Below are 25,318 nucleotides of genomic sequence, written 5' to 3' on the forward strand. Positions count from 1 at the left end.
ACTGGCGTGGCTTGCCATTTCCTCCTCCACTAGGGTAGGATAATGAACATTAAAGAGCTTTTGTCCAAATGCTACAGGTTGTTGAGAGCCCTGAGGGTCTGCCAAGCTGCTGCAAAGCTGTGGGAACTGAGATGCAGGCCCACCGCTCCCCCCCCAGATCCTGCAGAGGGGCAGCTCAGTCTATCAGCGGAGTTCATTAACTACCGGCTCTCATCAGCCAATCAGCTGGGGCGACCTGGAGCGGGTCACACAGCCTATTTCCTGTTTTCAGACGGGGGAACTTAGCAGAGCGGCAACCACTGATCTGCTCAGCCCGATCTTGGAATGGAGAGCTGAAGGGGGCCGTGTGACACGTCTCCAGGACCCCTGGACACGCACAGGACCAGAGGCCTCAGGTCAGTGTCTGATCCCAAGCTCAGCGGGCCTCTGCCCGCTTGTGATCTGAGCCCCTTCCCCCTGTGGCCAGCCCTCGGTACCTCTGGGGGGCAGGGTGGGAGGGAGAAGGGCTGGTGACAGATACATGGGGCTTCCCTCAGATATGAGGGGCTCCCCTTAGCATACTGGAGCAGCTCCTCGACCCTCCATCACCTCAGTTCCTTTTGAAGTGCCAGGCGCCCCTGTACCCCTTCTTGAGCCTGGGGAATACACCACCACACCTGTGTTTCTGAAAAAGTGCCAGGGAAGCCCTGTCTCAGCACAGCCCTCGGATCTGGATCAAAATGCAGAATCCAGGGCACACCCCAGAACCTGCTAGATGGGACTCTCTTACATTGGGAACAGGAAGTCTGCTTTTTTACAAGCGCTTGACACCTCCACCCCCATCCCCACCCCGAGGAAGTTGTGATTATGATGGACGCTCACATTCGTGAGTGTGCCCATCTAAGGTCCAGGACCTTCTGCTCCTGGGTCAGACCAGGGTGCGTTACTCTGCTGGCCTCTCACCCCTGACGGGAAGTCCCCTGCAGGCCCTCAGAGAGGTAGCATGGGCTCTGAAGGGAGCCCTCTGTGCCCATCAGCATCAGAAGACCCGGCCTGGCAGGCGGCCCTTGGAGGTAGAAGAGATGCTCAGGGTGCCCAGGAGGGAAGGAGTAGGGAGACAGCTCCTGGAGCTACATGGGGGAGGGGCTGGGACTCTGCTATCCGCTGGGCCACGGACAGGCCCCCAAGCAAGAACACCAACACTTACCATATTTTATTGTGAAGTCTAGACATCTTTGCTCTGCGGGGTGGGGAGATGGGAGGGAAGGGCCCAGAGAACCCCAAGTACAGCTGTCCCCCAAAGAGCATTTGGAGTGACAGGACTGCTTTCCCCACTTCACAGATAGGAAAGTGAGGACTAGCGCCTCCACGGATGCAGCAGTGAAAACTTTCTCCTTGCCACTTTCCAGTCTCAGCCCATCCCATAAAAGGAAACCTCCAAGAGTTGGCTTTGGCTGCTGAATTTGATTTCTATTCTAAGCCCTGTGTTCATGCTCAGCTTTCCCAGGTCTTTACTGGGATGTCCCGCCAAGGCCATCATTCCTGGGGTCTCACAGGGTCTCTGGGCAAACAGTGCCTCTGACCTGGCATCAGCTGCCTGATCAAGATAGCAGAGCTAGATCACGGACCACTGAGACCAGTTCTCCTCGCCATCACCCATTTTACAGATGAGCTAACTGAGGCAGGTGCATAGAAGTACCCACAGGAATCACTGAGCCCCGCCAGAGTCCTGGCTACCAAAAGTCCCTTAGACAAGAGAGCGTGTGGACCATCTGCTATCTTGCCTGCCCAGAATATAGAAAACCAGTTCCTCACCATCTATCATCTTGTCAGCAAGACAGGGTTGGTAGTCACAGCTCTCAGATGGGGAAACTGAGACCTGGAGTTAAATAACTTGTCTACGGATCCACAGTTGGTCAAGACTCCTTCAGGAGTACTCGAGCACGTGCAGCCCGAGGTCAACCATGCCCTGCTCTGTGCTCTGGTTTCCTGTCTGTTTAGGGTGAGGCTGGATGGAGGTTTCTAGAGAGCTACCCACTGGACAGGAGCACAGAGCTCCCTGGAGAACGCCCGCGGGTTAAGGGACACTGGGCGTGTTAAGGGATCCAAGCCTGTTAAGAAGGAGATGAGGCCACCTGCACCCTTCTATTTGAAATTTCTGTGCCTAAGCGGTACCCCAGCTACTCCATCTGAGCCAATGTTTTAATTGTCCCCTTTTTCTAATTCATCCCAGACATTTAAAATTCCATTCCAACCTACACCTTAATTTCAGAGGCATTTATTTCTCAAATATTTCCCAGAGTGTCTATCACATGCTAGATACTAAGAGAGACCATTATATGGTGCCTGGGACCTGCACAGCCCTGAGCTAAAGCTTTGCATGGTGTGCCTGACTTAGCCCTCACACCAGCCTCATGAAGGTTATTATGCCCCTTTCACAGGTAGCTGAGGCCCAGAAAAGTTAAATAACTTCCAGGCACCAGCTCATCTTGCTCACTTACCTGGGTCCCAGACAAGAGTTATGCATAAACTAAACCCCAGGACGCCTGCTGCCCACCCTCCCCTGAGTACCAGGGAAAGGATGCTGACGGCAGACCAGCCTGCGCTGGTGTCCTGCCCGCCATTTAACAGCTCTTGATCCTGGCAACTCTTAAGTCTCAGTTCCTTAATCATAACATGGAGATGAGAAACTCCTACCATGCAGAGATTCAGATGAAGTGAGAGAGGGGGTATTGAGTGCAGGGTGTGAAGCCTGCTGTCACAAGCATGAGGCTTTGCTGGTTGGGCACACTCACTAACTACATGACCTTACACTAAACCTCAGTTTCCTCATCTGTTACTGAAGTCATGACAAGACTATTTTGTCATGTTGTGTCCAGCTCTTTGCGACCCTATGGACTGTAGCCCACCAGGCTCCTCTGTCCATGGGGTTCTCCAGGCAAGAATATTGGAGTGGGTAGTCATTCCCTTTTCCAGGGGATCTTCCCAGGGATCGAACCTGGGTCTCCTGCATTGCAGGCAGATTTTTTACCATCAGATCCACTAGGGAAGCCCCGTGACAGATTATTGTGGGTATTAAATCCGATAGTGGATATGAAGAGCCTGCGTGTGTATGAAGTAGGTATAACAAGCTGTTAGTAAATGTTTGCTTAAAGATAGAGAGAGAGAGAAGGGAAGGATATATGCCAATGTCCCTGTTTTGGACACAGATTTCATTTGCACATGTAACATAATATGGAGTATTGGCACAGTTTTCTGGACAAGCCAGTGTCTTTCTCTTGATTTGTCATCAAAGCCATTACCTTTGCTTGAAATCACATCATTTAAAATTCAGAGTGACTTGATAGTATAAGGACCCTAACAATAAGAGAAGGTTCTGCTCAGCCTTGGACTGATCAGTCCAGGAAAGGGCCTGACCTAGGTTTAGCACCTGTCAGTTGGTCAGAGGGCTAGGTGGGCAGTGGAGGGTTCAGAAGTGGCACCCCAATACCCATAAGGACCCCCAACAGGAGTGGGCACTCACTGTTCTCTCTTGTTTTCCTAGCAGCCTTGGAGCATGGCAAGTCACAAGCATCTTGGCAGCCCCGGGTGGACAGGACCCATATCCCAGGACATGGCAGGTACCACGCCAAAAGCATCAGCCCCCCGCCCAGACCTCCCACGTCCAGGACCTGAGGACCACTTAGGTGAGCTTGAAGCTTGGGGCCTGGTGGACGGCATAGACATTTGAAGACATTTGAAATACAAACAGGGGTACTTCCATGGAGGCTACAATAAACAGGGAAGCTCACTTAACTTGGGTTATCACAAAGTACACGCTAAGACAAGGATTTGGCGCAAGTGGTTTATCCAGGAGGTTGGCAGGGGAGTGAGGAGGAAGCGTATAGGAAGCCAGTACATGGTGTGGATGAAAAGATGACCACTGTGGGTGACTCCCAACGGCAGTCATCTGGGAGACCGTATGGGGCACACCTCAGAGCTGTCCCACCGCAGGCAAGGAGGCCAGGCTGCTGTCCACTGGCCCCATCCTTCATCGTCAAGGGATGCTCCACAACACACTGCAATGGCCCGAGGAAGCCCTCAGGGGGAAGTCCTAAGTGCTTCCAATAGAAGCCAGGGCAGTGTTCCTGACTCTCGCGTACCAAGGGGGCGTGGCCGGGCACCCACAGTGTCTGCTATAGCGCCACCTCCTGGAGGAAGCGCCTGCCATATTCATGCATCCCTTCAGGACATGCCCAGTGAACGCCCGCTCTGTTCCCGGCGCTATGCAGGCACCGGGGAAACAGGATCAGTCCAACACCTCGCAGGCCTTCCAGTTCAGTAAGGAAACAGATCTGTAGAAAACAATTTAGATGCCCCGGAAAAGGCTACACGGACAAGGTGGGAGGCTCTTATTCTATCAGCAAAGGGCCACTGAAGCAATATGTGGGCTGGGTCTTGAAAGACACGGTTTGGAAAAGAGCTCCCGGGACACGTGCCCCTTGAAATAAAATGCACAGTGACTTGTGCTTTTAGCGGGGAGGAAGGATCCCAGTCTTTCCCAAGATTCTCAGGATGGCCCAGGGCTCAAGTGAGATCTAAGACACACCATTATTTCCCAGGCAGGGAAAGAGGATGGCATTTGCGGCAGAAGAACTGGCATGTGCAAGAAAAAGCAAGGAGTGTGGGAAATGAGATGAGAGAGGAGGGAGGGGTCAGCTAAGCTGAGCCTGGAGCCAGGCAGCCTCGCAGCTCCCCGCACCATCTGCTGGGGTGCGCTCAGCAGGCTGGCGAGGACCACAGCATCAGCCAGGGCTGTGGGGCGGATGCAAACCAACCAGCTACATCCCTGCTGGATGTGGAACATGGGGTCTCGTGGCGGCTGGAAGTAGACGCTAGACCACAGACATACTGCGTTTCACAACAAGAAGCCACTTGGGAGGACGGGCCATTCCAGGTTGTCCGTGGTAGGATGAATTCAGCCACGTTGGGCGCAGAAGGCTGGCTGATGCCAGACTTGGGATGAGGGAGAGGGATATTCACAGCGCTTCTGGACTCCCTCTGCCCATCCCAGACAGACCCAGTCTCCTCCCCCAGTCCCTGCCCCTAAAGCACCAACCTGTACTGGTCCTTAAGTGCTCCCGTCTCCAGACGCCCAGGGCAGCCCGAGCTCCAACTCCAGCATGACCACACGGGAGCTGCAGGAGTACTGGCGGACCCAGAAATGTTGCTGGAAGCACGTCAAACTGCTCTTCGAGATCACCTCCGCCCGCATCGAGGAGAGGAAAGTCTCCAAGTTTGTGGTAAGCAGAGACCAGAGAGTGATGGCTCGCCTTCACGGCCTCCTTCCTGGCATTGGGCAAGGCTGGTGGGGCCTCAGTCTCCCAGACCATGAAATGGATCGACACACTTTAACTCTCAGAGTTCTTCTGGCAAAAACCAGTCCAACAGTGAGATTCCACACTCGGCACTGTGAGGATGGGAGGAGTCAAGGTCCCTTATCCTAAGAAGCAAATGGCCCAGTTTAATCCCGTATTACCTGCTATTATCATCTGTGTCCCTTCTTCATTGTTTTTGAGATCCTTGTATAATTTTTATTATTATGTACCTATTTTTTTTTCTGTAAAGTGGATCATTTTCTAAAATGAATAGATTTATTTCAAGGGAGATACCTTAAATGGAAAACCAGCATAAGAAAAGGTCAATATTAAAGTAAATAGAAAGAAAGCTCAGGGCTGTCATTAAATTTTAGCTGGTTACCATGGTTAGTGGAAAGCTAGGCTTGAGGCTGATTTCTTTGTTAAAGGGCTTCCCTGGTGGCTCAGATGGTAAAGAATCTGCTTGTAAGACGGGAGAGCTGGGTTTGATCTCTGGGTTAGGAAGATCCCCTGGAGGAGAGCATGGCAACCCACTCCAGGATTCTGGCCTGGAGAGTTCCATGGGCAGAGGTGCCCGGTGGACTTCACTCATGGGGTCACAAAGAATCAGACACGACTGAGTGACTAAACAACTTTTCACTTTCTCTGTTAAAATGGAATCTCAGCCTATGTCAGGCGAGAAGTTAATGACAATGGGAGAGCCACACAAACTTTTCTTTGCCTCCCCTCTCCTCCCAAGGGGCTGGAGTAATAATAAGAGCTGACACGGAGTGCTGACTGCACATTATGGCTTCAGTGCATCAACTCATTTAATCCTCACCCAGTGAGGCAGGCCAGGTCACTATCCTCATTTCATGGACAAGAAACCTGAGGCTCAGAGAGGTTCAAGTACCCACCTAAAACCACACAGCTAGCCTGTAGTGGGCTGGAATCATTACCCAAGCAGTCTGTGCCCTTCACTGGCATCCTCTTGAAAGAGAAGAGAAAAGAACAGTTTTCTTACTATATAATATCACTGCCTAACCATCACCCATTTCCAGGGTGATCTATATAATATCACAGCCAGTGTATTACCTAAAACCATCTCCGAGGAGTTCCACACTTGGAAAACACCGATGGTATTCATCCTAGCTGCCCAGTTCCGTTTTGACCCTGTAACACCAAAGAGCCTCGCTGGGAGGGCAGGTTCCTGTGTGGCCTTTCTACCCCAGGATGCCTTCCCCACCTCCCCTCCGTCGCTTGTTCCTTTGTTATTCTCGGGTTGACTTCTTGTCATTCAGGATTCGCTTTTACTAGCTCAGCCAATTTAAAACAGAATCGCAGATAACGAGCACCCATTTCCAGGGCAGGCTTTCAGGGCCATCATCATTATTTCACTTCCCCGGGCTCTCCTCGGTCAGTGCAACCCCGCGGTGAGGCTGTCGTCAAAGGCGCGCTCCCTCCCTCTCTCCGCAGATGTACCAGATCGTGGTCATCCAGACCGGGAGCTTTGACAGCAATAAAGCCGTCCTGGAACGGCGTTACTCCGATTTCGAGACGCTCCAGAAGAAACTCCTAAAGACTTTCCGGGAAGAGATCGAAGACGTGGTCTTCCCCAAGAAGCACCTGATAGGGAACTTCACGGAGGAGATGATCTCGGAGCGCAAGCTGGCCCTCAAGGAGTACCTCAGCCTGCTCTACGCCATCCGCTGCGTGCGCCGCTCGCGCGAGTTCATCGACTTCCTCACGCGGCCCGAGCTCAAGGAGGCCTTCGGCTGCCTGCGCGCCGGCCAGTACGCCAAGGCCCTGGACATCCTGACGCGCGTCGTGCCGCTGCAGGAGAAGCTCACGGCGCACTGCCCCGCGCTGCTGGTGCCCGCCCTCTGCGCCAAGCTGGTGTGCTACCGCGACCTGGAGCGGCCCGCGGAGGCCTTCGCGGTCGGGGAGCGGGCCCTGCAGTGCCTGCAGGCCCGCGAGGGCCACCGCTACTACACCCCGCTGCTGGACGCCATGGCCCGCCTGGCCTACCTGCTGGGCAGGGACTTCGTGTCCCTGCAGAAGAGGCTGGAGGAGAGCCAGCTCCGGAAGCCCGCCCTCCGGGGCTTCACCCTCAAGGAGCTCACGGTCCAGGAGTACCTGTCCTGAGCCGCCCGCTGGGGAAGCTGGAGAAGGGGCTCGCCGTTGCTCAGGGGCTCATTGGGGTTGGTTTTGAGCGGGTCAGCCACTTGGGGCTCTAGCTTGTGGCCGTGACTTTAACAGGCCCCTCTTCTGCTCCGGTGTTACCCCCCACCCCCGGTCTGCTGTGTTGAACCGAGATGCTCCCCGGTGTCCTTGAAAACCTCTGTATGTGTCCTGTGTCCTCTTGATGCCAGGCCCACTCCATCTCAAAACCACAAACCCAGCTGCAAAAACACTTTAGAGTCGTATCTGCCTTGCTGGGGGGTTTCTGTAGGCCACTGGAGGAGACGTTTCGGCTGCACATCACAGACAAAGCTTAATCCGTTTCCTCGCAGACCTCTCTCTTTAGGTCTAGAATATCTTCTCTTTGCTCCTCCCTCCTCGACCTGGCTTGCAAATATTCCCACCTACTCTCCTGAGTGTTCTAGCTCCTCTCTCTTAGGTTTCAGCCCAATTCAGCAAAACAAAAGGTCAGCTACTGCTCCTCAAGGCTCTGACCCCAGGATGGGCTGTAAGTCAATAATGGAAAGGCTGGAGGGTCCTGGTCTAGAAGCAGCAATCACTGCCTTGGGGTGGGTTTTTCATTTGTAAGGCAGCTGTCCTTTGAATGGCCTTTCTGGATTATGTAGAAATAGCCCTGCAGGGAAGTGGGACTCTGGGTAGAAGAGACTGAATGCTCAACATCTCCCCCATTTGAGAGACAATGGATTGGGGTCCCCAAGTGAAGTGGATTCCAGACCAATGACTGGGGTCAGCACAGGGCCGGGAGTTAATGATACAAGCTGGTTTGGATCCTGTATGTCTATCAGGCTAGTAGCCCCTGAAGACCTAAACCATGTAGCTGAGCTTCTCAGGCTATACTAAAGAGGCTGTAACTTGGGAATCTTAATGTGGGGCACCACCCTGGCCTGAGCCAAGATCTGGCTCAGCCAAGAACAATGGACAAGCGTTGTCCATCGCGGAACTGCACTGAAGGTGTTCAACAGCGACACCATGTGGCGATACCTGGAGTGGTCCAACCCGGCCCCTTCCCGGAGGTTGGATACAGACTGACGCAGATAAAGAAAGCCTCCAAGTATCTCAATTTACTCCACGAGAAAGACACTTTTAAGTGGGAGAGACTGGCTATCTTGGAAATCTTGACATGTGGAAAATTGAATGTAAATGGAAAAATAAAAAGAGCTGCAATTCTTTTGTAACGGTAAAAAAGATTATACAGATTTTACAAGTTCTTCATCAAATATAAAATGCTATCAACTGTTAGATGCACCAAATATTCACTAAGAAAGAAAAAAAATCCCCAGTATGGGGAGCTTATTAGGAGTTTCCAACAAAAAGCTGGGAGAGCAAAGAGTTAGCTCCCAGTGTAACGGTCCATGTGGAATAAACCTGCTTCGTAGAAAGGAACGTTGAGGAAAGGTGTGAATCAAATATTGCATTGAGAGACAGTGGGGGATCTAGATTTGGAACAGCAAACCGGTACTCACCCAGGTGTGGAATCTAAATACACACAACGTGGTCCAAAATCCTCATGCAGAGAAGTCATGGTAAAGAGCTTCTATGCAGGTGTTTCAGGTACCTGGCACCACAGATGTGAAGTCTCTCTATAGGAAGTCAACATAGATCCAGGCCAATAGAGAAGAAGATGCCATTGACTTCAGAGGTGCTAAAATGTAAGGGGAGGGACTGCATCTCAAAATCACACATATATGGTGTTCATGTGTGTGATGTAGAGACAGAGGCAAAAACTTTATGCGAGGTAGAAGGGACCTAAGAAACCGTATGGGAGACTTTCCCATCAGTATCCTGAAAGAAGGGCTGGGTACCACGGAGGAAGGAAAAGACGCACTCTGGCTTCTGAAAATGGCCCACCCACATGTTACAGCCTCAGGGCTCCCACATTGTCTCCTCCTGGTGAAGCTGGAAGCTTCCTGCCCAGTTCTTCTGACCTTGGCCTGTGGGTCCACTGGTGTTTCTTCTTGCCACACACACACTGTGTCTTCATCGACTCCAGGTGTCTAGTGGCCTGGGGTGACCCAAAATGGCCCTCTCCTCCTGACGTCCACCTCTGCAGCAGGAGTCTGAGACCCACTCATTTCTTGGGTGCCTGGATCAAGTCTTTGAATCCCTCAACCCCCCTCCTTTCTTTGTGGCCCGCTGAGACCCCACCAGGGTAGGCCACGTTTCTGTTCGCCTGGACCCCGTCCCACCCCACGGTGTTGCTGTTTTTCTTTCCGGGGGACTCTGGTGGCAACTGAGGGTGGACACTCTTCTCCTGACTCTTCTCAAAAGTTGAGCCCCAGCACAGTACTGTGGGGGACATCTGCCCCCCAGTACTCAGGGTGGGCCCCGAACCAGATACATGAGTGTCACCTGGGCCTTATGAGACAGGCAGAATTTCAGGCTCCAGCCTAGGCCTTCTGAACCAGAATCTGCATGTTAACAAGACTCCCTCGCCCCTTCCCCTTCCTGCTTCTCAAAGGTGATTCCTTTGGAGGCAGGTGAAAGTTTGAGGCCTGTGTTGAGCTGACTTGAAGGTGCCTGGATGCTAGTCACCCACAGAGCCTGGGCAGTCTGCTGTCCGGGTTCCTGGCTGCCCCATCTCCTCCCAGCCCGGGCCCTCACTGGTACACGTGCTCCAGTCCAGGGCCCCAGGAGCCCTTGGTGGAATTAGCATACCAGTCACTCCCATACCCAGAACCTGTTCTGAGCACTTGTCCCTGAAGCCTGGGGGGGACCCGTTCACAGCAGCCTCTTCCTCCTGCTGCCGGGTGACACAGAGCCCTGTGGTCTCCCTTTGAGCTGGATTCATCATCCTTATGCGACCCCACGCCTGGGGATGCCGGCAGGTCCTTACCCGCAAGCCAGGATGGGGAAACCGTGGCTCCCCAGCATGTTCGGAGCCCTACTGTGTGTCTAGGGCTTCCCTGCTTACTGCCGGTCCAATGACGCCCAGGAGATGTCCATATCCCATACAACAGACGAGGACACAGACACCCTGAGAGCTTAAGTGACTTACCCAAGATCACACAGCCAACAACGGGAAAAGCAGGAAATTAAGTGCAGGCCTGTGTGACCTCCAGCCTGCGCGTTCCTCCCTGAACCCCACATTGGAGGACTGGGAGAAGAGGGTTTGCCAATATGTCCCTGGCGAGAGGTCCCTTAAAGGTCATCATCACACTCTTCTCTGTTTATAGGTGGGGAAACTGAGGCCTGGAGAGGGGACTCACTCAAGGTCACACAATGAGACAGGGCAGCTCCAGGCCTGGGCCGGGGGTGTCCACATCAGAGGGATATGGTCTGGCAGGCAGAGCAGACAGAATAATCCGGGGCTGGGATTCCAAGAGGCCTTTGAGGGTCACCCAGCTGGACCTGGGGGAACAGGGTCAGAATTGAGGCCTGAGTTGGGGTGGCTAATATATCAGGCGGAAGGCTCTGTTCAGGATGGGCTCTGGCCTTATTGCCTACATGCCCTTAGCTCAGTGATGGTCTCTTCCAGTTCCGCCTGCTGGGGGCAGGGTTCTCCCGCCATGTCCCCAGCCAGACTCTCCCGGGCGCCTCCAGAGCATCCTGTCCTCCTGCACTGCCTTTCCAGAATCCTCCTTGGGGGCCCAACAGCGCTGCCTTCTGTTCTAGCATCCAGTAGCCGTTTTGCTTCTGGTTGGAAAAGAAACTTCCTAGTATGAGCCTCCGTGGAAAATCAGAATCACTTGCTATAATGCGGAGGTGGCTATAAAAATAAACACAATGAAGCCACTCACTGTTTTTACACCTCCATGGCCTTGGTCTGAGACAGGCCTTGAGTCTGTGGCCGCCAATGTCCTCTGTTAACGAAGATACAGAGACAAGCCTTAGAGACCTGTTATCACCACCTTGAGACTGCTCTTGGATTTACTCGGAAGAAATGAAAACTACTGCCAAGGGAAATAAGCTTCTGACCACATGACTTGGATCATCCAGCGTCCTCTGTGCATCATCTCAGTCCAGCTGGGGCCTTGCTCCCATGGCCCTGGCCCCCATCCCTTTCCCGTGCCCCGTATCAGCTCTGCTCTCCGTCCGGCTCCTCAATCATGGGCCTGGTTTCACCTTTGACATCCCTGGCTTCCTCATCCCAGTTGGGAGGTGGTACCCAGGGTCCAACTCTGAGCTTCATAGCCTGACCTCAGGTAAGACCCCCTAAATGCGGGGAGAGTTCTGATTCATTCAAAGCCAGAACCTGGAGCATGTCCTCTAGCTGGTGTCACTGTGTCCCCTGGGAAGAGCCAATGCCCTTCCCTGCAAGAGGCCCTGCACAAGCCCCACCCACCCAGTCAGCAGAATAGGGCCCCTCGCTAGCCTTACATGTCTGCCTGCCTCTCATCTCTCAGCAAATAATGATGAATGATGCTCCTACTCTATGCCAGGCTCTGGGAAGAGCTAGGGGCATAGCTGTGAGCTGGACAGATCAGGTTCCTGCCCTCATGGAGCTGCTCATTACTAGGGAGGCACTCACAGAGCAAACTGAAGCTGGGACAGGATGCTGCTGCTGCTAAATCACTGCAGTCGTGTCCGACTCTGTGCGACCCCGTAGACGGCAGCCCACCAGGCTCCCCCGTCCCTGGGATTCTCCAGGCAAGAACACTGGAGTGGGTTGCCATTTCCTCCTCCAGTGCATGAAAGTGAGAAGTGAAAGTGAAGTCGCTCAGCTGTGTCCGACTCTTAGTGACCCCATGGACTGCAGCCCACCAGGCTCCTCCGTCCATGGGACTTTTCAGGCAAGAGTACTGGAGTGGGGTGCCATTGCCTCCCCAGATGGTCAGGGAGGGCTTCTTGGAGGAGGAGGTGTTGAAAGGAGCCATAGGGGACCCTAAGGAGGCAGCCACGCAGAAGCAGAAGCCTGTGGCAGGAAACTCCTCTGTGCCCAGGGAGCCTCAGCCCAGGCCCGGGCCCAGGAAAGCAGCAGACAGGCCCAGGACATCCCTTCCCCAAGGTGCCGCCTGGCCGTGCCCGTTGAGAGGAAGGGCTCCAGGTGCTGACAGAAAGCCTCCTGGCAACGCCAATAGTGCTGTGGCCCTTCTCGGTCACTGGCCAATTGCAACGTGAATGAGCTGGAAGCTCGTGTTTAGGGCACACGGGCCCTGTGGATTTACAAGTGACAGAAAGCCAGGGTAATCTACAAAGAGAAATGTATTCTCTGAAAAGCCCAGGAATAGCCTAGCTTCAAGGTAGATTGGAGCCAAAAACTCAAACCCTGACATCTTCGTCTGATTTCTTTCTCACTTTCGCTTTCTCTCTGTCTCTTTCCTCGGCTTTGCCTTCTCTCTCAACACGCTCTGCTCCTGGTGCCAAGACGGCTATAGCAGCAGCAGGCTCAGATGTTCCTTCTCGGCAACCCCCTACAGGGCTCCCAGAAAGCCCTGACTTGAAGGATGCGTAGGAAACACCCACCCACTTGTCCTTTCCTGACCACAATGAAGAGGCAGGGCAGACTGCAATGAATTCCCCTGGCCTTCACCACAAATCAGTCTCCACATTGTAATCCACTGTTTAAACTTTTAAATAGACTTTATTTTTTTTTTTTAGAGCAGTTTTAGGTTCCAGAGTAAGACTGAGTGGAAGGTACAGATATTTCTCATATCCCCCTGCCCACCCACATGCAACCACTCCCCACGACCAACAACCCCCACCAGAGGGGTGTGTGTGTTACAGCTGATGAACTTACAGTGACACATCATTGTCACTCAGAGCCCATAGTTTACACTAGGGTTTACCTGGGGTGTTGTATGTTCTATGCGTTTAGACAGAAGTATGCACCATTATGGCTTCCCTTGTGGCCCAGTGGTAAAGAATTACTGCCTGACTATGCAGGAGACACAGGAGACTTGAGTTCAATCCTTGGGTTGAGAAGATCCCTTGGAGGAGGAAATGGTAACCCTATCCAGTATTCTTGCCTGGAAAATTCCATGGGCAGAGAAGATTGGCAGGCTATAGTCCATGAGGTTGCAAAGAGCTGGACACTACTGAGCGAATGAGCACGCATGCATCCACCATTATAGTATACTTAATGTGATAAATTAAATGATGATTAGAGTGATTAAATTTTATCTATATATCGTGAGCATTTTCCTAGAATATATCACATTCTTCCATGCTATTTCTAACAACATTTCTAATGTATGTGCTACCGCTATTTTAACTGTCTTGTAAGGTTCCAAATTTTTCTGAATGCAGCCAGCAAGGCAGCCAATGCCTTGATCCAATGTTTTTTTTTTTTGTACTTGTGCTTAAGGCAGTTTCTGAGGAGGGCACGGCAACCCACTCCAGTATTCTTGCCTGGAGAGTCCCCATGGACAGAGGAGCCTGGCGGGCTACAGTCAATGCGGTCCCAAAGAGCTGGACACGACTGAGTCCAGCAGCACGGCACAAGGCAGTTTCCAGCAGTGGTATTTCTGAATCATAGATGCTGCTACTGATTTTGATAACATTAATTCCTCTCTCCAGAGAGGCTGTACTAACCTGCTCCTCTAGCAGCTGAGCGTGAATGAAGTGAAACGAAGTGAAAGTCGTTCAGTCGTGTGACCCCAGGGACTATACAGTCCATGGAATTCTCCAGGCCAGAATACTGGAGTAGGTAGCCTTTCCCTTTTCCAGGGGATCCCCCCAACCCAGGGATCAAACCCAGGTCTCCTGCATTGCAGGCTGATTCTTTACCAGCTGAGCCACAACGGAAGCCCAAGAACACTGGAGTGGGTAGCCTATCCCTTCTCCAGGGGATCTTCTCGACCCAGGAATTGAACCGGGGTCTTCTGCATTGCAGGCGAATTTTTCTTTTTACCAACTGAGCTATCAGGGAAACCCCTGAGAGATGCCCATTTCCCTGAAACTGTCATAACACTGGATGTTAGCATTTTAAAACTATTTTTAATGTGATACTGAGAAATGGGACCTATGGTTTAGTGTCGTTTCCTTGTTTCTAGTGAGTATGAACATAGCCTATAGGCTTCCTGATCATCTTTATGGTTGTGAAATGTTTCTTTTCCCCTTTCCATCTGTTCTTTCTGGAAGAAGGCGGGACCTGGCGAGGATCTATTCCGCAATTTTAAAAGTAACCAGCAGATGGCGCTGCTGCACTGGCGGATCCTAAAGCCTCGCGGGTTGCGCTGGAGAAAAAGCGTTTAAGCAAGAGGGAAATTGAGTGTTTCTCTCGAAAGAAAAAAAACAAGACTCTGAAAAACCGTCGGAAGGGGGTTAAAATAATACTGAAAAGAAAGAGCTTTGCTGGGAAAGCGCTACGGCTTCGCTGCCTCTTAACCGCTACTTCCCACCTCCCGTGTTTTTGGGGTACCCACTTGGGGTTCAGGACCTCACTTCTCGGTTTCTGCTCCTTCATGCTCTTCCCCCAGCCCACCCACCCAAAAGGGCAGAAGGAGGCCTCCTCGCTGCCTCCCCTCCACCTCCTCGGACCGATCAGCAGGAGGCAGTGATACCGCAACTCCTAAGAAACACCAGCGGGTGAAAATAAGTAGTGACGGGCAGGAGCCTCCAGCAACAGGACGGGTCAAAGGCGCTGCGCTCCCCGAGGTCCGACGGCGGTTTGGCCGGCTGGCTTCTGAGGGAGGGGAGGGCCTTTCTCCAACGTGGGGGGTAGGGGTGGGAGGGGGAGTGGACACCCACAAAGCCCTGCCCGCTGGCTTTCCTGGACGGAGGCCTTGGGTGCCACGCCCCTCCCTAGATCCCACCTCTGACCTCTTGAGGATCCAGCTGGTACCTGGGGCTTCCCATCCATCTGCCAGCGGAACTGGGGGAGACAGAAGGGCCGCATAACTTGACTTCTTTTCGTCATTAGCTACCTGGGCTCCTTCTCGAGACTTGGTCAACTGTGAGTTGAATGAGTAAGTAAATGGGAGGGAGAGAGGGAGAGTGAGAGGACAGAGAAGAGAAATCTGCTTTGCTTGTTAGAGGGTACATTTGCACATCCGGCATCATCTATTAAAGCTGAATGTGGATAACTCTGTGAAGACCCACAAATCCGCTCTTAAGAATATACCCTATAGATAGATAGACACCACCATCAACAAAAGACATGAATTAGAATTTCAGAGCAGGATTACCCCCCAACTCCCACCCAGACAATCCTCATCTAGAAACAACCCACATCTTCCTCAGCAGTCAAGCAGATAAGCAAATGGTGGTACACACATATGTTGGAATATTATACAGCAACGAAAACATTGGACACATTCACAATTACACAGACAAATCTCATAAATAGGACTTGGTGGCTGAAGTTAGACACAAATGAATATAGCCTGCGTGATTCCACTGAATGACGTTCAAGAAGAGGAGGAAGTAAATGATAGCGGTGAAGGAAGCATCCTGAGATGGCAAAACTACCGAAAGGGGGAAAAAAAGAGCAGAGAGGGTACTATGAAAGTTGAGAGAGTGGCTATTACTTCTGGGGCACAGCGGGGCAGTTGATAGGAGGGGGCAGTGAGCATCTCTGTGGTATGGGTAGTGTTCTGTCCTTAGTCCTGGGTGATGGTTACAGGGTATTTGCTGTGTAATCATTTGTTAAGCCAAACAATTACAGTTATGCTCTTTCTGTTTACGGTATATTTCACAGTAAAAACATTTTTATAAAGTAATGGATAAATACAACAGACACAAGTTCAATATTTATTGTGCTCCAGGTAATGCAGCACTCAGGTCTGGGATTTGAACCCAAGGCTTCTGCCCCTAGCCTGTGCTGCCTTGGAGCGCTAAACCATGGGCTGGCCTGGGGGTTGGGGTGTGACCACATGAACTTCAGCCCTCAGACTAGTGAATGATGCAGACCAAGAAACTTCATGCTTACCCACCTAGTGTGGTGCTCGGATTCCAATCCACGCTTTCCTTAAACCCCAGGAATGAATTATGAAGGTAGACCCTCAGAAATAACACTCTGCTAGTGGGGCAGGGAGATCCTCATTTAAATAAAGTGGTGAATTGCAGGGATGACCACAGTTCTTTATCGCTCCCGATCACCACATCATTTGCCCTGTGACCCTACTTCCTCTCTCTACAAAGGCAGGGTCAATTTCCCTACTCCTTAAGTCCTTGCTTTGGCCAGTATGATGTGGCAGAGGGAACAGTGTACTAGTTCCAAGCTTTGGGCTCAAGAGACCTTGTATGTTTCGTTTGCACTCTTGAATTTCTGACGTTGGCTTGAGAAGAACATGCCCAGGGTCCCCTAAGGGAGGATGAGAGACCCATGGGGCAGAGCCAAGGGCAGCTGAGACCCAGTGCCAGCCAGCTGACTCCCAGAAGTGAGGGCAGACTCAGTCCGGATCAGCCACCTCTCAACCATGTGATTTGTGAACCCACATTAATCAATTGTTTTCAGCCCCTGAATTTTGGGGCTGTTTGCTATGTATAAGTAGCTAACTGATGCATTGTCTGTAGACAACTGTGGGGTCTGGGAACTTGTTGGAAGAGTTTCCAGAAAGAAGATGCCCAGGTCGGGGGGTGATCAATGTCAGTCTGCCCCACACCCATGCCTTCGCTGGATTCCCTCAGAGGCCTGGAGGAGCCTCCATGTCAATACTACCAATGAGGCTACTGATGCCTATCTACAAAGAATGTTAGCTATTTCTACATAACAAATAGACCCAAAGCTCAGTGGCTTAAAAACAAGAATTTATTATTTGAACTCACAAATACGTGGTCGTGTGTAGAAGGAATTCACGCCAGGCTCTTGGTTCAGCACCTTACACACCTTTCTCACTTAACCCTTACACCAACCCTACGAGGTAGGCACTATTACCATCCCCGTTTGACACACGAGACTGCAGACACGAGGTTAGAGAAGCAGCTCAATCCCATGGCTTGTGAGAGCTAGAGCCAGGATCTGACCTCAGAGCCTGTGCCATCCAGCCTGCCCATCCCAGCCAGCTCCCCCAGGAGCATCTTCCCCAACTTAGGACGTCAAGCCTCTGGACTCTTCAATGAAGGTCACTCCTTCCTTTGCTTGCCTTCTTCTCTCCCTCGGGGCCACCAAGTCCCCATCATGAAGATCGGGCTGAGCAGAAATCCTATCCTAGCAGATGGTTCCTGTGGCCAAACAAGAGGCTGGTTTATAGGAAACAATCAGCGGAAAGGAGGCTTTGCAACAGCTTCTAAACAGGATAAAGTGTGTTGGAACAGAGTTTGTCATTCTGATGGGGCATCTTGGAATATTTGGGTTAGAGGACTAATCCAGTCCAAGTCTTAGACATTTTTTAAGCCACGGAGTCTTCTTCAAGTGAAACTTGATATAGAAACTGAACACATAAGGAATACCAAAGCCAAGCTTTTCAGGCTGTGAGGTCAGGAAGGTCTACCTTAGGCTCATAGAGGGTACCCTTGGGGCTCCATGGAGCACTATTTGAGAACCACTCTGGTGGCCCCGTTGGGTCATTTTGGTGATGGGAAATAGTCTCAGGGTCACAGAGCACTAGAGTAGAACCAAGGCTTGAACTCAGATCTCCTGCCTCCCGTTCCCAGGTGTCCTCTTCTGTGCCAAGTATTCAGGAATAAAAACACTCATTCCCAAAGGAAGCCATCCGCCAGGTTTTTTTCTTTTTTAGCATCCATTTTTCAAAATGGTGCACTTGGCTTCTCACCGTAGTCATTGGATGGAATCGCTCAGTCAGCAAATTTCAGGAAACCTTTTTTTTTTCATTGCTTTGTCATATTTAGCTTGGGATCCACTGGGACCCTGGAGCCTTTTTCCCATGATCACTTCCCTTGTTTATTAGTCTCCCCTCACCTTGCTGCACAGCTCTATGTAGCCAGTTCCCTAGGGAGTGGCTTTTCCCCAATATCTTCACAACCTGCTCTACCTTCTGGGATAATGGTCAGACTGCAGGTGTCTGCAGATGTGAGAAGATGCTCCAGAGCATTCCTCAGGTCCCGGAGGAGCTAGAGAGGCCAGGGAAGAAGCTGGGTGTCACACATTAGGTGTCTCTGGGTTTCATCTGCCTGGCTCCTTCTGGAAACAGTGGGCTTTCTCCTTTGGGAGCCACCCTCCATGATTCTCGTCCGTGCGGTTTCTGGGAGCACTGGCTGCCCGTGGGCCAGCTCATCCCTCCCCTGGGCCTCCACTTCTCTGCTGGCAAGCCTTCGTCACTTCTTAGGGATTCTGTAAGAATGACCACAAGCTGGGTACTCAAAACAACAGAAATCGATTGACGGTTCTGGACAGAAACCTGAGATCAAGGCATCAGCAGGGCCGTGCTCCCTCTGCAGTTCTGGCGAAGAACCTGCACCATGCGTCTCTCCAGGCTTCTGGCAGCTTCTGGCAATCCTCGCCATTCCTTGGTCTGTAGACACATCATTCCAATCTCCACCTGCATCTTCATATGATCCCCTCCATATGTATCTGTATCCAAATTCCCCTCTTCCCGTAAGGACCCAGGGCCTTGGATTAGGGCTTGTCCCAATCCAGTAAGGCCATCTTTTACCTGGATTACACCCACAAAGACCCTGTCTCCAAATGAGATCACATTCGCAGGAACCAGGGGTCAAGAGATCCAACTTCTCCTCTCCTTTACACACCTGGCCAGTTGGACCCCAAGCACCTTTCCTCATCTCATTTCTGCCCTCCCCGCTCCGCCGCATGGGTCCCCTTGATCCTCAGAACCACGCAGAGCTTTCCTGCACCCGGCCTTTGCTCCTGCTGGTCCATCAATTTGGAGTTTGGGTCTGACACTCCAGACCCTCCCTGGTGACCCGCTGCAGTTCAACCTCTACTTCCTTATCTCTTTAAGAGCTCACATCCCCAGGAAAAATCATCTCGGGGTCTGCTTGGGTCCTGTCCCTCTCCGTCTCCAAGTGTCAGTTGCTTCGGGGCACAGCTCACCAGGCATCTGCCCTTGGTACCTAGAAGAGTGTCTGGCAGGGCCAGCATCATGGCCATGTGACATCTGCAGGCACACAAAGGGCCCTGTCTGCAAAGGCCACACACTTGGTTTAATGTTCTACTGTCAATGACCTGAAAATCTGAATACTTTCTAAAAATATTTATTTCTGTATTCGGCTGCATCAGGTCTTCGTTGCGGCATGTGGGATCTTCGTCACAACAGGGAGGATCTTCTGTTGCAGGGCACAGACTCTCCAGTTGCGGCACTCAGCATCCAGAGCACTGAGGCTTCAGTAGTTACAGCACAGAGGCTTAGTTGCTCTGCGGCATGTGGGATCTTAGTTCCCCAACTGGGGATCAAACCTACGTCCCCTGCATTGCAAGGCGGATCCTTAACCACTGGACCACCAAGGAAGTCCCACATTAATGCTTTTTGAAAAGAGGACCCACTATTTCATTTTGCACTGGACTCATAAATTATGCAACCCGTTCTGGTGCCTGGCAAACTGAAGACCCTTAATCATTATCAAATGCCGCCACAGTGTCCCTCGGGGGAGGCAGGCCCTGTGCTCTGCCCCTGCCTGCAAATCTCCTTCTGGGAGGCCGGGCCAGGATGCCACGCAGGCCTCAGAAGAGAGGCAGAAAGGGGACGATGACCAGGCCAGTGAGGTAGGAAGTTTAGAAGGCGGTGAATCCTCTGTCTCCATCCCGGGGCCTCTGAAAACACCCAGAAACAGCAGCAGGAGGGCCCTGGGGCCAGAATGGGCTGCAGATCCAGCTAGGGGGGTGGGGAGACAGGCTGCAGGAAACTTCCTGCCGTCCCCCCACTCAGGAACTGCAACGATGAACTCGCTCACTCTGTCACACCTGGACGGCCAGGTGCACGGCTGGAGACTAGCATTGGGAGGGGCCTCTGGCTCATCCAGTCCAGTCTCTCCCAGAGGGGAGGAAAAGCCATACAGTGACCCCATGACTTAAAGCACCTGAACCCCAGAGTCAGACATCAGTCCCCTTTCTCTTCCTTCAACTGTGGCCAGGAGCGAGCCTCCCTGACACCTCCCCACTCTTGTCAAACTCTGCTTTTAGCAAAGAGGGGGGCACTCTCCTCTTGTTGCTTCTAGTGGACAATAGTTCAAATTTAATTACTTTGTTTTTCATTGTATTTATTTTTATGGTTATTTTTCTTATAGTGGACCGATGTGCACTTGGGTCATCAGTGGTGTCTGACTCTCTGTGACCCTATGGACTGTAGCCTATCAGGCTCCTCTGTCCATGGGATTTTCCAGGCAAGAATATTGGAGTGGGTTGCCATTTCCTCTTCCAGGGGATCTTCCCAACCCAAGGATCTAAGCTGCATTTCCTGTGTCTCCTGCATTGCAGGCAGATTCTTTACTGCTTGAGCCATCAGGGAAACCCTTTTATGTAACATGTCGAAACCTAATTCTACCTATTTACTTATGTGTTAGAAAATGGGAATCCTGTCCAAGTTTTATTACAAACCAAACTGGATTAAACAGAATGACACCTGGCACATAGTAAATGTTAGCTATTTCTCTTCCCCTTACGAAAGATTTTGTCTCCCCATTTTCAATTCTCCCCCCTTCATGTTGGTGACATCAATGCTCCTTATTAAATTAAATGCATTTAAGTTAGGAAAAGGGAATCTCGTGAATGTTGGCCAGGTGATGGTGGATATGGCAGAATTTGCAGGAGTTCCCGAGGAAAAGAAGGGAATCCTGAATGCTGGTCCGGACCCTGATGCAGAATGGACACGGAGGCTCAGACGGGGGACAGGACGTGTCTAGAGTCCCGTGGAGGGCTGGTGGTAAGGCCAGCTCTCTGCACTCCCCGCCCCAGTGCTCTTCTCCAACTGACCAGTCAGCCTCAACAGTCTGTGATTCATGATACCTCAAAACTGGGCTGCCACTGTCTTCCCAGAAACTTCGCTCCACCAAGTCCCGTGGGGACCCCCACCCCCGCAAGCTCAGAGTTCCTGGCCCATTTAATAACCCAAGCCGCAGGCAAATCCTCCTTAACAATCCCCAGACAAGCAAGACTGGAAATCATGTTTTTGCTTTGAAAACTGCCACTGACTGCCTTTCCCACCTTCTGCTCAGCAAATCTTCACAGGCCGTGTTTTAAATACTTTTTCTCCTTTCTCTGTGATCAAAGGACTTGCTTGTTCCCCTGATAGGTGACAAAAGATGTCAGGGATACTAATGAGAGAATGTGGTGGCCTCCCTCGTCCTTTCTCCCCGGGGAAGAAGGCTCACAGAGCATCGTGGGCTGGGTGGCCTTTAGGATTTGGGGGTGAGCACAGAGAGAAGGGCAGAGGCCACAGGCAGGGATGGAGGAAGGGACCTCTGGCAGGCTGAGAATTTGGTTCTAGTGGTTGACATCAGTTGGGTGGATACTCCCAGCATGCACTTCTCCTAGGCAGAGCATCTCAATTTTGCTTTAGGATAACCATCCTTCCTCCACCCTCATCTGTTTCAGGAGGTGTTGGCTCCAGCCTCAGCTATGGGCTGTGTGCCTGATTCAGACCTTGTATTCTGGCCCTGGCGATTGTGGTGGGCATGTCAGTCCATCAGAACCATGGAGAAGCAACCTTGGAGTTCCAGTTTGTTTGACTATTGACAGAGAAGACAGCTCTTCCAGCTGGGGAGATAAGAATGCAAGCCTGTAGCTGCCAGGAAGTTTCCACAAGAGGGCCTAATGAAATGGAGCCCCCAAATGGAGAAAGAAATGGACAGACACTGAGTCCTGATGATCTTAAACGCCGCTTGAACCACATCTGGATATAAAAGCAGTAAACTCCCTTTTGCTTAATCTGTTGAGGTTTTTCTTTCATCATGACAAAGATGACCATTTCATGATCATCTTTTATTATCTGAACACGTGTCTTCAGGAACCTCACTCCCTACAGTGACCCCTCCCTATGCCCAAGGATATAAATACAATTTCTTCCATTCTCCACATTTCTGAGCACAATTTCAGCCCCTTCCGGTCTCAACACACACCAACACTGGAAGGCTCTCTGTTAGAGGACATGAGCCCGATTGTGGAAACTGAGGCTCACTCAGGTAGGTACAATATGGAGAGTTCCAGGGTCACATCTCTGGGGTGGTCTCTGACCGGGTACCTTCCCACACAAGAGACAGCCCAGAAGAATGGATCAAACATTCTCCCTAGTCCAGGGACTCCTTGAACATGACAGTCCCATTTTCCAGGTTCAAGACTGAAGCACCTGGGACCAGTAACACCTGACACTCCTACTCTCAGCTCTTCATCTTGATATGCGCTTAGCGCTTAACCCTCCACTTTGCAGCTAGGGGAGAGGAAGAATGAGAGCTGAAAACATTGCTTGTGCTCCTGAATTCAGCCATGCCCGAAGACCCTAGATCTACCTCTTGGATCTTTTAAAGACCCATAAGTCCTTTTGTTAGGCTAAGACAGTTTACACTGGCATTCTGTCACTTGCAACCAAAAGAGTCCTGATTATACAGCTGCTTTCAAGTCTTCAAGGGTCTATGTGTCGTGGGACAAAGAGAACAGCTCTATCCAGCCAGCCCCAGAGGTCTGGAGGTAGACCTCTCACAAGAAACTCACATTTCACAGGCCTCCCTAGTTATCTAAGTGGGAAAGAGTCCCTGGAAGCAGTGGGAGGGAAGGCTGGCAGTGTGGGGACGTGATGACTTGGATGCATAGGAGACCACAAGTGCCAGGACAAGGTGCTCCTGAGACAGGGGCTTGTCTTCCAAGAACTGGGGCCATAGATGCCCCAGACCAATGGTTCTCAAAGTGGGGTCTCTGGATCAGCAGTATTAGCATCACTTGGGACCTTGATAGAAGTACATATTCTCAGGCTCCACCTCAGACCTACTAAATCAGAAACTGGGTTTGACACCAGCAATCTGTGTTTTAATAAGACTTCCAGGGGGTTCTCATGCTGAGAAAAGCTTGCACACTACTGATTTAGATGTTTAAATAAATTCAATGTGCTTAGTGAAGGAAGCAAATTATTTATTATTGAGAAGAGATAGGGGATCCCAGAGCCCAGCTATCAAGATTTCCTGTTCACAAGGAACTCGGGGACCCTCAGCAGATATACAGGCCAGTACAATAGCCCTATGCCTCTCCCACAGGCTCACGCCAAGCAAGGTGGTGAGGCAAGGGATGGCCACTGCCTAAAAGCCCCTCCAAGCCCATTTGCCTCAGCCTTCTCTCAAGGACCCTCTTGAACTGAGGAAACTCCAGGAAGCACCTGCCAGGCCCGCATACGGAGAGGAGAGCATAGCACTGAGGGTGTAAGCATTGGGCTGGGGTTGACCAAATGACCTACAGCCTGACCAGCAGCAGGAGCAGATACCAGCCAGATCCCTGACTGCAGCCCTTCCTCTGTCCCCAGATCCATTTCTGTAACTCTGCCTCATAATTGTCAGGATAAGGCTGCATTGTCCTAGCAGTACACACTATCCTGACCTCTCAGTGGCTTTGTACATCGCATAATACTTTCCTGCTCTCAAAAAGCCCAGAGAAGGTCTATGACTCTCAAGGATAGCCTTCTTCCTGCAATATCATCTTAGCAAACCAGACTGCTTTCCTCTTGCAGCTCTGCCCTTTCAATACCAGGCTTTAGGGGCAGGGAGAACAGGGAAAGATGGGCATAAGTTCTTGACTCCTTCCACCTGGGTCACTTCCACTTGCAGTCCACCAGCCAGAACTGGCCTGTGGCCCTAGGTGGCTGCAAAAGGGCTGGGGTGCATGGCAAAACCTGTCAGACACCCCTGGCTGTGGTCCACTCTGCCACCTTCCCGGGATCACTCATTCCTTCACCAAACACCTATTGAGGGATGACTTGGAGCCTTCCCCATGGGCAGCATGGGATCCACCACCATGAAGGGGACAGAATTGGTCCCAGCCTTAAGGAGTTCATGGGAGTGGGCTGGGAAGATCAAGCAGACCCTCATCAGTTTCTCAGGCCCCCATTTCTGTGTCCCCCTTGGTTACAGCATCACCGTTCTTCCCGACACACCAACTAAGATTAGTCAGCGTTCATTCCTTGGCTGAGCCTCAGTTTTCTCATCTGTATAATGGGGATAATGAGGGCAACAGACATCATCCGATTAAAATGAGATAAGTCAGTCACTTGGGCTCAGATGGTAAAGAATCCGCCTGCAATGAGGGAGACCTGGATTTGATCCCTGGGTTGGGAAGATCCCCTGGAGGAGGGCATGGCAACCCACTCCAGTATACTTGCCTGAAGAATCCTGATGGACAGAGGAGCCTGGCGGGCTACAGTCCATGGGATTGCAAAGAGTCAGACACAACTGAACGACTAAGCACAGCACAGCACAAGTCAGCCACCGACTGAGGAAGCCTCGCAGCCCTGGGCGGTGGGACCGGGATTCATTGGTCTCATTCCTTGGCTCGAGTCTCTTCAGTGGCTCTGGTCTTTTCAGATCTCCCTGGGTGAGTGGCCTCTGCCGAGTTCCCCGCAACCTTTCAAACTCTACAGTGGGGAGATCTGACAGCCCAGCCTCCTGGCCAAAGCCAAGGTTTGCTGTGTCTGGCCTTGAGCCAACTTGGTCCCCTGAAGACAACTTAGGGACCTGACCTCCAAGCCATCTCTGGAGCCAGCTGCTGACTCTGGTCATTCCAGAAGGGTCTCCCAACCTACCCCACCCCCGGGGCCACAGACAGAGTCAGTTCCAAGCCCCTCACCCCCCACCTCTCTTTCGCCAGACTTAGATGTGGTTGAAAAGCTTACCACGGGACCAGCAAGGCCACCACCATCACCATTAGAAACCTGATCCCGAGCTGCTGATTAAAACCAGGAGGGGGTTTTAATCAGCTGGGGCCATATGCTATTTAACTGAAGATGAAAGGACAAATGATAAGCATCATCTCGGAAAGGATGTCGTTAAAGGAAGAGCAGAACAGCAAGTGGCATCTTTTATCATTACAG

General features: G+C 51.6%; 1 protein-coding gene across 4 annotated transcripts; it reads left to right on the forward strand.

The window, feature by feature from the left end:
• Positions 1–242: 242 nt before the first annotated feature.
• On the forward strand, positions 243–8,756 carry SNX20 (sorting nexin 20). 4 transcript variants are annotated; one of them, XM_070451320.1, is made up of 4 exons: positions 243–395; positions 3,524–3,665; positions 4,581–5,261; positions 6,792–8,756. In XM_070451320.1, exons 3-4 carry the CDS (start codon positions 5,142–5,144, stop codon positions 7,458–7,460), a joined length of 789 nt encoding a protein of 262 aa, XP_070307421.1. In that variant the 5' UTR covers positions 243–395; positions 3,524–3,665; positions 4,581–5,141; the 3' UTR covers positions 7,461–8,756. The 4 variants fall into 4 exon arrangements, with proteins under 4 accessions (XP_070307421.1, XP_070307420.1, XP_070307419.1 ...); XM_070451319.1 differs by having other exon boundaries at positions 5,095–5,261; XM_070451318.1 differs by having other exon boundaries at positions 3,527–3,665; positions 5,095–5,261.
• Positions 8,757–25,318: the final 16,562 nt, after the last annotated feature.

Source organism: Odocoileus virginianus, chromosome 20, assembly GCF_023699985.2.
Source record: "Odocoileus virginianus isolate 20LAN1187 ecotype Illinois chromosome 20, Ovbor_1.2, whole genome shotgun sequence".
In the NCBI taxonomy this organism is placed as follows: domain Eukaryota; kingdom Metazoa; phylum Chordata; class Mammalia; order Artiodactyla; family Cervidae; genus Odocoileus; species Odocoileus virginianus.